The sequence below is a fragment of the Crocodylus siamensis genome, chromosome 2 (assembly GCF_052110815.1).
Source record: "Crocodylus siamensis isolate JL-2025a chromosome 2, ASM5211081v1, whole genome shotgun sequence".
In the NCBI taxonomy this organism is placed as follows: Eukaryota; Metazoa; Chordata; order Crocodylia; family Crocodylidae; genus Crocodylus; species Crocodylus siamensis.
The window spans coordinates 287,015,390-287,028,157 of NC_143396.1; the positions used below are offsets into that span (position 1 = coordinate 287,015,390).

Sequence of the window (12,768 nt, forward strand, 5' to 3'; positions counted from 1 at the left end):
CGACGATGACACCCAACGCTGCTGCTCGCGGGGGGTGCCCTAGGAGCTGTCTGCTGTCCCGACGGGCCCTGCCCTCCTTTGCTGGCTGGCGGCAGGTGCTGCCGAGCTCCGCGACTCCGTGTGCACGGGGCAGAGCTGGCCCCACGGCAGCCGGAGCAGGGCCGGGGGCGGTGGGACACAGGGGTGTGACTGCGGGGGACAACCCCCCACGCGCGCAGCCCGCGCGTGGCCCCCGGGGCTGCCGCGGATCCCGCGCCCAGCCGCTGCGTCCCCGAGGCGCCGGGCGCTGTCGAGCCCGGGGAGGTGCTGAAACCGCTCCGCGCATGGCCCCGCGCCTGGATTGGCAGAGGCTGACAGTGATGGACAGGCCCCTCCATGGAAACCGGGCGGCTCCAATCGCGCGGCAGACTCCCCGCAGCCTCTCCCCGCCGGCGCGGGGGGCTTTCTTCTTCCCTTCCCCCCCTGCTCCAGCCTCCGCCGCCTCCCCTAGCCCCAGCCCGGCGCGCACGCACCTCCCCCGCTCGCAGCCGCAGCCCGGCGCTCCCCAGCCGTCCCCGCCGCCGCCTGGCACTCGCCTGCCGCAGCCGCCCCGCCGGCCCCGGAGGCCGGGAGAAGGCGCGAGGCGGAGCGGCGACCCCGCAGCCGGGGGGGGCCGGGGGTGGGGGCTCCCCGGCGCCTGGCGGAGCCGCCCTGCCTGCTCTCTCCGGCGGTGTGTGCGTGTGTCCGCGGCGGGGAGGGGAAGCCGCAGCCGGGCGCCCGCCTCCATGTTCCAGCTGCCCATCCTCAACTTCAGCCCGCAGCAAGTGGCCGGGGTATGCGAGACCCTGGAGGAGAGCGGGGACATTGAGCGCCTGGGCCGCTTCCTCTGGTCCCTGCCCGTGGCGCCGGGGGCGTGCGAGGCGCTGAACAAGAACGAGTCGGTGCTGCGCGCCCGGGCCATCGTGGCCTTCCACACGGGCAGCTACCGCGAGCTCTACCACCTCCTGGAGAGCCACAAGTTCACCAAGGAGTCGCACGCCAAGCTGCAGGCGCTGTGGCTGGAGGCGCACTACCAGGAGGCCGAGAAGCTGCGCGGCCGGCCCCTGGGCCCCGTGGACAAGTACCGCGTGCGCAAGAAGTTCCCGCTGCCCCGCACCATCTGGGACGGCGAGCAGAAGACGCACTGCTTCAAGGAGCGCACGCGGCACTTGCTGCGGGAGTGGTACCTGCAGGACCCCTACCCCAACCCCAGCAAAAAGCGCGAACTGGCGCAGGCCACCGGCCTCACCCCCACCCAAGTGGGCAACTGGTTCAAAAACCGCCGGCAAAGGGACAGGGCGGCGGCGGCCAAGAACAGGTCGGTCCCCGGCCTGCAGCCGCGGGGCTGGGCGGCGGCGCGGGGTTGCGCCGGGGCAGGGAGGCTCCGGGTGCCCGGCGCAGCCTGCAGCACGCGGGAAGCCTGAGCTCGGCCGGGGCCCTTGTGCACCTGCTTTGTCGGAGGTGGGGGGCGATGCGGGGGCGGAGGCAGCGCCTGGCCGGGCCCAGCAGGGGCAGGGCAGCGGGGCGAGCAGCGGGGTCGGAGCAGGGAGGCAGGCGCTGATGGAGGGGCCTGGGGGGGACTGGAGGGCCTGCCCCGGCTCTGCAGAGGGGGAAGCGGCGGTGGGGAGCCCGGTGGCAGGGCGCTGTGACACGTGTCTCCGCTTCCCCGCAGGCTGCAGCAGCAGGTGCTGGCGCAGGGCTCGGGGCGCTCGCTGCAGGCCGAGGAGGAGAGCGCGGGGGAGCCGCTGGGCGCCGCCTCCAGCCCCGCGGCCAGCCTGTCCGGCCAGGCGGCCGCCTCCGCCATCTCCATCACGTCCAGCGACAGCGAGTGTGACATCTGAGCGCGGGGAGGGGGACAGCCGGAGCAACACAGTGCCTGCCTGCCTGCCGCCCTGCCCGCAGCCCCGGCCGGGCCCGGGCTGCCGGCCCCCAGCGCCCCGCAGCAGGAGCCCCGCGTCCCTTGCACGGGGCCCGATGCCCCCGAAACACCGCGGCCCTGGCGGCCTCCTCGGCCCCACAGACGCTGTTCGGGCTTGGACTGAGAGAGGGGCTTCCTCTCTCTCTCTGTCTCTCTCTCTGTCTATATATAATGTTTATTGACTTATTTAAGGGATGGCTAGGGTAGATCCCCCCCCCCATGGTTCTTCATGATGACGATGATTTGGCTTCTTGTCTGTGTGCACAGGTGACGTGTAGAGCATGTGCAGGGTCCGTACTGTATGCAGCAGCCTCAAGCGATAATAAAATACCCGCTGAGCAACACCCGGCCGGCAAAGGGCCCCTTCTTCCATGCCCCGGGGCTCCCCGCTGCCGCCCGGAGCCGACGCGCCACGAGCCGTTCACACGGCTCCGAGCGAGGCAGGGGTCTGGCGCGGGGCAGGGAGCAAAGGGAGGCCCCTGCGGGTCCCGGAGCTCTCCCGGATTATGAATGAATGCGTGGAAAGCCAGGCAGGCAGGGAGCCCGGGACCCCGCGCGAGGGCCGGCTAAGCCCTCTCCCGGCACAGGGGCTTTGCGTGATGCCGCTTGACACTGATCTGCAAATCGCTTGAGCTGTGCTTTTTCGGTCTCGTGGAACTTCCCTCCCTGTCCTCAGCCCCCCTCTCTCCGCCTCCTGCAGCGGGGGCCACGGCGCGGGTTCCCGGGGCCGCGGAGCTCAGACCCGCGGTCATCTCCAGTCACCTGTAGTCACAGGGAGGCCCTTGGGACGGGAGTACTGGCACAGCGGCAGAGCTGGCGGGACAGGCAGGAGGGCCCGGTAGCTCCACGCCGGGTCTGCTTTGCCAGACTATCCCCCCCTCAACCCGGGAGAAGGAGGCGCACAAGCAGCAGGCGCTGGAGACCAGTCTGCACCGGAGCAGGAGCTCCCTTGTCTCTCATCAGAGGCGAGACCGCGCCGGGAAGGTGCGAGGGTACTCGCCTGGCTCGGGTTTCTCCAGGCTTGTTACCTTCTCCCTCCCTCCCTCTCTCTCTCGTTTTTTTTCTTGCCATTATCGCTTCTCCTTCCAAGCCGGGCCTGTCCCCAGACACGCCGGCCGTATCGGCCCCGATGCGCTGTCCCGGTTTTTAATTCCCTCGTTTTACCTCCGCGACTCGCTAAAACCGGAGCCGGAGCCGCAAGGCGGGTGCTCGCCGGGAGCCGGGAGGGGAGCGCGTCTGCGGCCGGGGCCAGCGCCGCCTCGCCCGGGCGGAGGAGCCGCTGGGCTGCTCGCTCGGCTGGAGGGACCCGCTCGGGGACTGCACCGAATCGGCTGGAGCCGCCACGGGGAGGGAGGGACGGGCGCGGAGCAATGCAGGAGCAAACCCGCCTTGCAAAACGCCGAGAGACAAAAATGCCTTTATACCGACGGGAGGCTACATACATGTCCCCTCCGCACACACAGCCAAGAGCTGAACCTCCAGAGAGCTCGCTCGCCATATCAAGACCAGGCCGACACAGCCGCCGCTTTCACAGTCCCCGTGCTGTCTGCCCCCGGCACCGTCCGGCTGTGCGGACACACAGAGGCGACGGGCCTGCCCCGCTCGGCTCCGCGTCCGCGGAGTGCGCGCGGAGCCGGAGCAGCTGTTATATAACATCTCTGTTGTACGTGTGGAATATTACACAGCGTGCAGCCAGATATAATGAATTACACAGCCCCACGTGCGTGTCTACATATATGCATGTGAATATAGCCTCGATTAAACTCTGTGTGCACGCATGTGCACCTCTGTGAACGTGTGTGTGGATAATGAAGATGGGTATGTGTAAATGGGGATGCTGTGAGCGAAACATCGGGTGGTGTCATGGATCTTACCAAGAAAAGGCTCAGGAGAGCTAGAGAGAGCTGGGTGTAACTCGCGCCCGCCGCGGAGCGCTCCCGGGAGCAAAGCCGCCAGCCCCGCGCTGCCCTTCCGCCCCGCTCCCGGGGGTCCGTGTGCCCGCGGCCTGCCCGGCCCCGGGGCAGGCGCCGCTCGCACACACGGGGCACTGCGGGGAGGACGCCAGACCCCCTCTTTGTCCCTTAGCACCAGCGTGCGGGTCCGGCCGCAGAGGAGCCCCCGGGCCCGTGCTTATTTACTCCGCACCAAGCAGCGGCGGGGACCCGCTTGGCCGCGGGCGGGGCGGGACGGGGGCGCCGGGCCATCCCCGCTGCGGGGAGGCGCGGGCGGCCGCAGCGGCAGCGGGCTGCGAGGCTGTCACAGCGCTCAGCTTAATGAGTGCTAACGAGGGGCCTGCGGGGCGGGGAGCGCACAGCGCGGCCGGGCGCCTTCTCTCTCCCCCTCCGCAGCTTGGGGCGAGCCCGGGGCCGGTGCAGCTGGGGGCTCCGCTCCGTGCTCCAGTCCGGGCGCCGAGCTGCAACCTCCGGCCCTCCCTGCCCCGGCTTGAAGAGGAGCGGGCAGCGGGGCAGATGCCACCCTCGGATGCCCCGCTCCCCTCCCCCGGCCGGTTCAGGCCCTGGATTCCGCCTGCTTCTGCTCCGGTGTAGCCCCTGGGAGCTGGGGCCTCTGCCCTTCCCCTAATGAGCTTCCCCAAGTGCCTCTGCCCTCCAGGAACTCGCTCCCTGCTGCGAGGCAAACCAGGCTTCACCTTACACCGGGTTATAAGGCCTGAGCTCCTTACCCTGATCCCCCCTCCGCTGCCAGAGGCCCTTTTCATGAGGAAACAGACTTTTCCAAACGGAAGGGGCTGAAGATGGCTCCCTGCCTTTGATTTGATTTGATTTGATTTTATCCATGCACTTGATAGGATGTTCTGCGCACCCTTCACTTGCTGCCCACCCCTCTTGGAGCTGGCATCCTCACAGAATCCCCATCACAAACATTTGATGTGTTGTTGAATCTGTTTCTCAGTTGTTCAAGTAAAATCTGAGCCCCCGGGAACACCCACAGTCTGCTACTGGACTATCACCCTGTGGATCTTCTCATATTACTTTAATAGGCAAAACCCAATTAAAAGGGAATCAAGCAATGTCTCTTCCCCCTTCCCCCTCTCCCCCACTATGTCGTGAAATAAAATGAAATAAAACTCATCCTGTGATAGCAGCTTACTCCAGCCCATGTGTGAGAAAAGCCCTTCTCTGAGCAGTGGCATTTCCCACCCAGCCCTGCAACTGCTATTTGTATGGCGGGATGCTTTATTCCTAATCCCCAGCAAGGTACGGAGTCCACCAAAAAATATTCTGTGGCACTGCTGTGGGATATTGCATCAATAGGCCTCTGTCATTCAAAATGAAATGGTTGCCGCGGCTTAACCTGAATGGGCAATTGCTGTGTGCTCGGCCAGTTTGTCTTAGAGAGAGATGGTTTTTAATTGCGTAATTCGTTACTATGGAAAGAGTATTGAAAAGCAGTGGGACACGTGGACCATTGATTTCCAATGGACTGGGAGCATTAGCGGCTTGTGGCGGGTGGACGCAAGAAGAGGAATGAGATGGTTGCAGCTCCTGTGTGGTTATAGGCAGTATACCATGAAGTAACACAGAATATGTACCTCTCCAGTCCCTGCAGAGCAGATTTTAGCCTGCTACCCTGTGACACCATGGCTGAAGATTTCCAGCAGGACATTTGTCCTATAATCATGAAATACCTGACATTAGCCACACAATCAATGTCTATCTTTTGCAGGTGTGAGTAGCTCCTGAATGTTATTTTCTTTCCTATCTCCTCCTAGCACTGCCACTCTCAGTGCTTTAGGCAGCTCTGGTTATTTGGCAGCAAAGCATGTTCCTTGGGTGGTCAGGTCACCACTGCAAAACCCCGTTGGTCAGAGCCTGCAGTCGCTGACTCGAGTGGAAAACAGGGCTTGTAGAAGGCAGCCCTGATCCCATGTGCTTTCTGGCTATCTGCAGTCCTATTTGAGATAAGGAGCCTCCTGCCTTTTCATTCCTGGAAGAAGGGTCTCATGCGGAGGGAGGTTTGGAAGGCAGAAGATTCCATGGGGTTGAGCCTGCCTTAGGAGTCAGAGGGCTTTACCCCCTTAGATTTCCTGGTGCTGAAGGACTCTGTCACCAGGATGCTTTCCCAGCATCACCAGGATGCTCCCCAGATATTAAGAAAAACTTTCTCACCAGGAGATTAGTAAATCACTGGAACAGGTTACCCAGAAAGGTGGGGGAATCTCCGTCTTTGGAGGTCTTCAAGACCTGGATAGACAAAGCCTTGGGTGGGATGATCTAGCAGGGAATGGTCCTGCTTTGAGCAAGAGGTTGGACTAGATGACTTCCTGAAGTCCCATCCAACCCTCATTTTCTATGATTTTAAGTGCTATGCCATTGCTGCTGGAGTCAGCAGAACTAGTCCAGCTCTGCAGGGTTCAGGGTCAGGACGGTGCCTGCTCCTCTCTTCAAGCAGAGGGAAGTGAACCGGTTCTGCAGACCAGGCTCAGCTCAGGACAAAGCTGTGGCAGTGTGGACACTGCCCATTGTGTGAGAGCCTGCTCACTATCACAGGGACAGAGAAAGTGGTGTCACACCAGGGGCTTTTACAGAAAACAGAACAGACCCTCCTTTTCCTGCATACCCCCCCCCCCCGTTTTCTCAGGACCTTGCTATGGCTGTTGACGACTCCTGTCATTTGGCTTTTATTTAAACAGAGCATAAACAGCAGTCAGTCCCACCCACACCCAGACCTATAGTCACATATGGACAGAGCCTCTTCTCTGACAGTACTCTGCAGGTTTAGTATTGGCTCTTTGCTCAACAAAAGCTCCTGAGGACCTCTCTGGGAGGCTTCCTGGTGCCAAAAGCACTTACAGGGGCCTCCTCAGGTCATGACAGAGTCACTGCCCATGAGATGCCAAAGAAGTTTCTTAAGTGCCTCTGTTGTCTGGCTGTGATCCTTCTTTGCTGCTGAGGGGTGAGCAAAGCACTAGTACTCTGGCCACCAGCCTCTGACCACTATGTGCCAGCACTCCCAAGTGTACTCTATCCACCTACTCCTGATGATACAGGGCAAACTTGAAATGTGGCATGGAGGAGAGACCCACCTAGATGCCCAGGGAGAGCAGTCTCCACCCCAGTAAAAAGCAGGCTTCCATTTAAATGCTGCTGGCACTGCATTGCCCAGGAAGAGCCAAAAGCCCTGGGATTAGAACCCTGTGCACCTCCTCCGGTAACACCATTATCCATCTAATGTCTTGCATGGCCATCTCCTTTCCTTGAATAGCTTTGTCATCTGCTTTCTGTCCGTAGCTGCTAGGGGCTTTGCATTTGAGCAAGTGAGGATGAGGCTGGGCTGTCCAAGAAGGGATTCAGCCTGCACTGGAGACCTCCTCTTCTGCTGGAGAGAGGAGGCCATGTCCTTGGTGGAAGTCACCTATGGGAAGATGTATGGGAGGTTGGTAGACTCTGGAAGGGATCTGGATTCCTTTGGAGACTAAAAGTTAAATGATCACTCCAAGATGGTTGTGGAGTGGAGTGTAAGGACAAGACCATGACTTTGCCTTCCAAGGAGGCTCTTCCCACTCTCTTCCCACCACCCAAGGGGAACAGCCTGAATGCACCCAGTGGTCAGGGTGAGAACTGCCTTGTTCTAGCATTGCTTCAGAAGGAGTCACTGTGCAAATATTTGCCTTGCCTCAAATAACACAGACAGCCATATAAACTGGACACTTACATTCATATGGGAGAATCCTGGGTCACATCAGGGCACCTCCCTCCTGGCAGGTCTCTGATGAGTTCAGTGGAGACACACAGCCACGGTATGGGACATAGGGGGCAACTGCTTTAAGACACTTCAGGAAGTGCAGGGATACACTCACCTTAGCAATGCACCTGGAAGTGAGCTGCTTCTTTTATAGTAAGTTTTTTTAAGAATAAGAAGTTAAATATATTGTAACACCATGAAGTCTTCTACACTGAAGACTTTTTTTCAGGCCAATTTTTAAAATGTGTTTTAAAATACCTTATAAATGGTTCTTTAAAACTCTCATAGTTCACAGCAGCTTTTACATTCATTTGCTCCCATCTGCTTCCCTGTCCACATCTGCATGCCTCCCTGGTCTTTAGATCCTATTCTTTATCTGCTGAAACCATTGGGAGGTTTTCCAGAGAAAGACTATTGGGTAAAGCCCAAAGTTGTTTTGAAATGTTATACATCCACTTGCACACTGGAACATTTACAGTCCATGCAGATGCCTCTTTGCATAATACCCACTCACAGGTCACTGGCTGATAATAATCCTTTATGGGCTCAATCTGGAGGTCCTTTCTTGTGCACATCAGTCCTGGAAATAAAATTAGGGCTGTTTATGAATAACAGGAGCATTATCTTGATATCTGACGTAATAGCATAGTCCAAGCCTCCTCTGCAACTTTCTTTTACTGTATCACTTACATCTATGCAATGAAAATCATAACGCAATTCCTCTTAAAATGTTTTCCCTGCTGTGCTTTATTTTATTATTGTATATTTCTAAACATTCAAGTAGGCTCTGCAAATATTTTGACTATTCCCTGGTCCTTTTCTTCTATTTGTTTTTTACTCTGCTGGAAAACATTATCCCCAAGAGACAAAAAGCTCATTACTATACTGTCAAACCAAGTAGAATTAATAGAAATCAACTGAAAGACTTTATTGGGGTAGAACAGAACATTTTGCAGATGTTATGGGTCTCAGCCTACAAACCTACAGCTCCAGGTCTCAGTCCAGCAGAACTTCACTGACCTTAGAAGGACTACTTCCACTGGTAAAATTGTGCACATGCTTACACATCTGTTTGATAGGGGCTTAGACAAGACACAAATGCAGGGGTTGTGGACTGCAGTCGGCAAAGAAAATAAATTAGTTTTTCCACCTGTTGCTCATCCTATTGCATCTAAATGTCTACCTATGTTTTGCTAACTGTAATGTAAGCAAAATTAAACAGTTAAAGTTGGACCATGAGAGCTGCACTAGACAAGTTAGGTGGATGTTTTCTGAAAGAAATGAGTTATGGGGAACTAAGTTTTCCTAACACATGCACCTGTGTTTGCAGTCCTGGGTCTGCTCCCATTCTTGTTGAGATCATCAAGAGCTGCAGATGTTCCACACTTACAACTAGTTGTCTAGGTATGGATTCTACTGGCCAAATTTAATCATTGAAAAATGTTGGTCTAAGTACTTAATTTTTGAAGGGTAAGGGGTTTTTTGCAGGGGAATTAATAGCTTTTAAAGATCTTTTTGATATCTTTACACTTTGAAAAAGATAAACTTTAAAGGAGTAAGATAAATTACGTTGAGACTTTCCTCCAGAACTGTATCAAATTGTCTTAAAGTACCCGGTGTCTTATATCCAAACTACTGCTCTCTCTCTTTGGTTATCTCTCTAGCAGAGACATATAGAGAAAGAGAAAGGAGAGGGAGCATAGGGTTACTGATAGATCTATTACAGAAATAAATGTTTGAAAAGCATATCTGTGCATGCACAATATATATTTAATGTGATATTTCTTTACATATACTGTATACATCCATTTATGTAGCTGAAATCTCTTCTACTGGAGCAAGAACATCACCTTTCTGCAGTTCACCCCTCTTTTTAAATGGAAAGAGTCAATTCACCTAAGATGGATGTTTTAGTTAGCTGGCTACATTATCTCAACAAAAGAGGTCACTAAAAATAGTTCCGCAGCACTCTAATTTTTCAGTGGAGAGACTTTATTATCATTTAGCTCCATCATCATTACATTGCATACCATGGCTCTTTCTGCTGGAATGATGCACAGAGATTACACTGACTGAGATCATGCCCTGGTGAACAGAGAAACTTGGACAATGAAAGGCTTGAAACTAAGAACTGAGTAGGCTATTTCCTGAAGTAGGGCCCTTACTGAATTACACTATCATGAAATTCCAATTTATAGCTTCTTAATTAACATTTCTTCCTCTTAGCAGCAGAAGCAGGAAATCCCAGACTTTACACGTTAGTGGCAGCGTTATAGAATAACTTCCCAAGAAATTATGCTGAAACTTATCAAGAAAGTCTACAGCACACCCCATTCTTCTGCAGTTCAAAGACAGGTGCTAGAATTTGTAAATGAAAGGCTTATCACGAAAAAATATATAGATCACAACCAATGGATTTTCATCTAATGAAAACAGAAGGGCATTGATCCAGCTGATGCTCGTGCTACAGTAGAAAGGATAGCACGTATGGCCAAGTTTTAGAACATCGCCGACTGCATTTATAGTGAGTGAAGTTACTCTGAACGAGCACACAATTTTGGAAATTATAGAAGAGCTCAGTGGATGGGTAGAACTTCCATTTCTGCCCTGAAAACAATTCAGAGCCAAACCTTACAAACAATGGCTCACCTAAAAAGTTCTTTCATACAGATCCCACACTCTGCAGACACTGAGGCTGGAACTATATCAAGGTAGACCCCAGTTGTACAAGGCTTTTAAGGAACTATTCAAACTTTTTAATTCCATCAGAAATACACTAGCCTATCACTGACATTCTGGCTTAAAATGGCGTTGGAAGGTTTGCAAAATGGATATTTCCCATCCTGTACTAGATTCCTGTGAGTCAAGCCCAGGAAGGATTTCTTCTTTTTATTTAACCTATGGCTTCATCCTGTAAAATGCTGAGCTTCTCCCCTGAAGTGTTGAGTCCAACAGTTGAGAGTATGCAGCATCTCTCAGGCATCAGTCAACCCTTTGTAGTGTTAGGCCCATAACACTGGACTTCTGAGACTCTTCTTGCCTCCTCCTCATTTAGTCTAACTATCTCTTATCAAACACCCAACCTTAGTGCCAGCTTTAGTGCCCTCTCCTTATGGCAAGAGCTCTTGAGTATTTGCCCCCACATTTGTCTGCAGTACACTGTAGTAGGTGGTCAGGCTAGGACTGCAATTTTTTGCCATATAGTTTATTGCTTTTCCTCTGAATCCCCTAACACTTAGTGCTACATAACACCCCCAGGCACCTGCAGAGTCTGGAATAGTTTGAGGCCAATGCTGCCATATCCGTGATGGATATTCACCCAGTCAAAATGTAGTTAAGGAGGAATTAACATTATGACCACATAACTCTGCCCTGTGATCAGCATGGTCTTCTTGACTGTGGGTATTTAAATGACTGGAATGAAACATCAGGAAGCTCAGGAAGGGTGGATTGACGTGGACTTTCCTACAAATGACGAACACCATCTTAATTCTGCCGCTACAGGGCTGTCAAGAGAAACTAGGACTAACACTATACCTACGGAAGAACTGTTCTGCAAGAGCTAACCATGGAAGAAATTCCATGTAAACTAAGCCCTGAGCCACCAGCCTTGACCTAATATTGTTGTGTGGTTGGTTTATTCCTGCGTTCTCAGTAAGAAACCTTACTGGGGGTGCAGGAAGGAACCATCCTGATGTTCTGAATTTAATTGACAGCAGTAAGTTTAAATTAATATAAGTGTGGCAGAAGACCAGCTTGGCTTAGCAGAGAACTCTTCAGTGAGTTAAAACACAAAAATGAAGCTTACAAGAAGTAGAAACTTGGACAAACAACTAGGGAGGAGTATAAGAGGAGTATATGTTCAGGCATGCAGGAATGAAATCAGGAAGACCAAAGCATAGCTGGAGTTGCAGCTAGCAAGGGATGCGAAGGCTAACAAGAAGAGTTCCTACAAGTGTGGAGAGCACCCACAGCAAGCCTGCAGATGACACCAAGCTGGGGGAGTAGTGGAATGCTGGAGGGTAGGGCTAGGATTCAAGGAGACCTTGATAATTTGGAGGACTGGGCCAAAAGAGATCTCATGAAGTTTAAAAAGGACAAGTGCAAAGTCCTGCATTTAAGATGGAACAATCCTATCCACCGCTACAGACTGGGGACTGACTGGCAAAGCAGTAGCTCTGCAGAAAACGACCTGGGGGTTACAATGAAAAATAAGCTGAATATAAACCAACCATGTGCCTGTGTTGGGAAGAAGGATAATGGCATCCTGGGCTGCATTGGTAGGAGTATTGCCAGCAGATCAAGGGAAATGATTATTCCCCTCTATTTGGCAACTGGTGAGGCCACATCTGGAGGCCACATCTGTGTCCAGTTTGGGGCCCTCCACTATTGAAAAGATGTGAACAAATTGAAGGGAGTCCAGCTGAGGGCTATAAAAATGGTTAGGGAGTCTGGGTACCTGACATCTGAGGAGGGGCTGAGGAAACTGGGCGTATTTATTCTGCAGACGAGGAGACGGAGCAAGGATTTGATAGCAGCCTTCGACTCCCTGAAGGGGGGTGCCGAAGCAGATGGAGTGGGACCAGGAGCAGGCAAAGTCTGGCCTACGGGCAAGATTGGGCCTGCGAAGGACTCCATTTCCCATCAGCCTCTCTCCTATCTCTGTGTCCAGTTTCCATAGAGACCCCAGGAGTGGTCAATCTGTGACAAGATGGGGTCAGGGTTTCCATGCAGACCAGCCCCAGCAGCGCTGGCAGGACAAGTGGCAAGGCAGGGAGCTGCTCTGGGGCTGGGATCTTGCAGCGGTGACAGTGTTGCCCAGAGCTGGGACAGAGCCATGATCCAATGCCTGCACACCCCTGGCAGGGGCATGCTGGCAGCAGACCACAGCTCTGTCCCAGCTCCACTGCTGTCACTGCTGCAAGATCCCAGGCCCAGCCCGGGAGCAGCTCGCTGCTTGGCTGTGTGCCCTGACAGCGCTGCTGGGGCTGATCTCCATGGAAACCTGGGCCCCGTGCTGTCACGTTCCCACTGCTCCTGTGCTCTCCTTGGCACCCGGACACAGCAATGTGGACAGAAGCTGTTGGGAAATGATGTTTGACCACTGGCCAGCTCTGCCATTTTGTCCA

General features: G+C 54.3%; 1 protein-coding gene across 1 annotated transcript; it reads left to right on the forward strand.

Moving 5' to 3' along the window:
- The first annotated feature begins 764 nt into the window (after positions 1–764).
- On the forward strand, positions 765–1,859 carry LOC149872348 (homeobox protein SIX6). Its single transcript, XM_090035021.1, has 2 exons — positions 765–1,336; positions 1,691–1,859. The coding sequence occupies exons 1-2, from the start codon at positions 765–767 to the stop codon at positions 1,857–1,859; spliced, it is 741 nt and encodes a 246-aa protein (XP_089891147.1).
- The last annotated feature ends 10,909 nt before the right edge of the window (positions 1,860–12,768 follow it).

Excerpts from the sequence above, each read along its gene's own strand:
- LOC149872348 (XM_090035021.1), top strand. The coding sequence starts at position 765 with ATGTTCCAGCTGCCCATCCTCAACTTCAGCCCGCAGCAAGTGGCCGGG. Across the intron at positions 1,337-1,690 it reads GCGGCGGCGGCCAAGAACAG|GCTGCAGCAGCAGGTGCTGG; the intron begins GTCGGTCCCCGG and ends GCTTCCCCGCAG.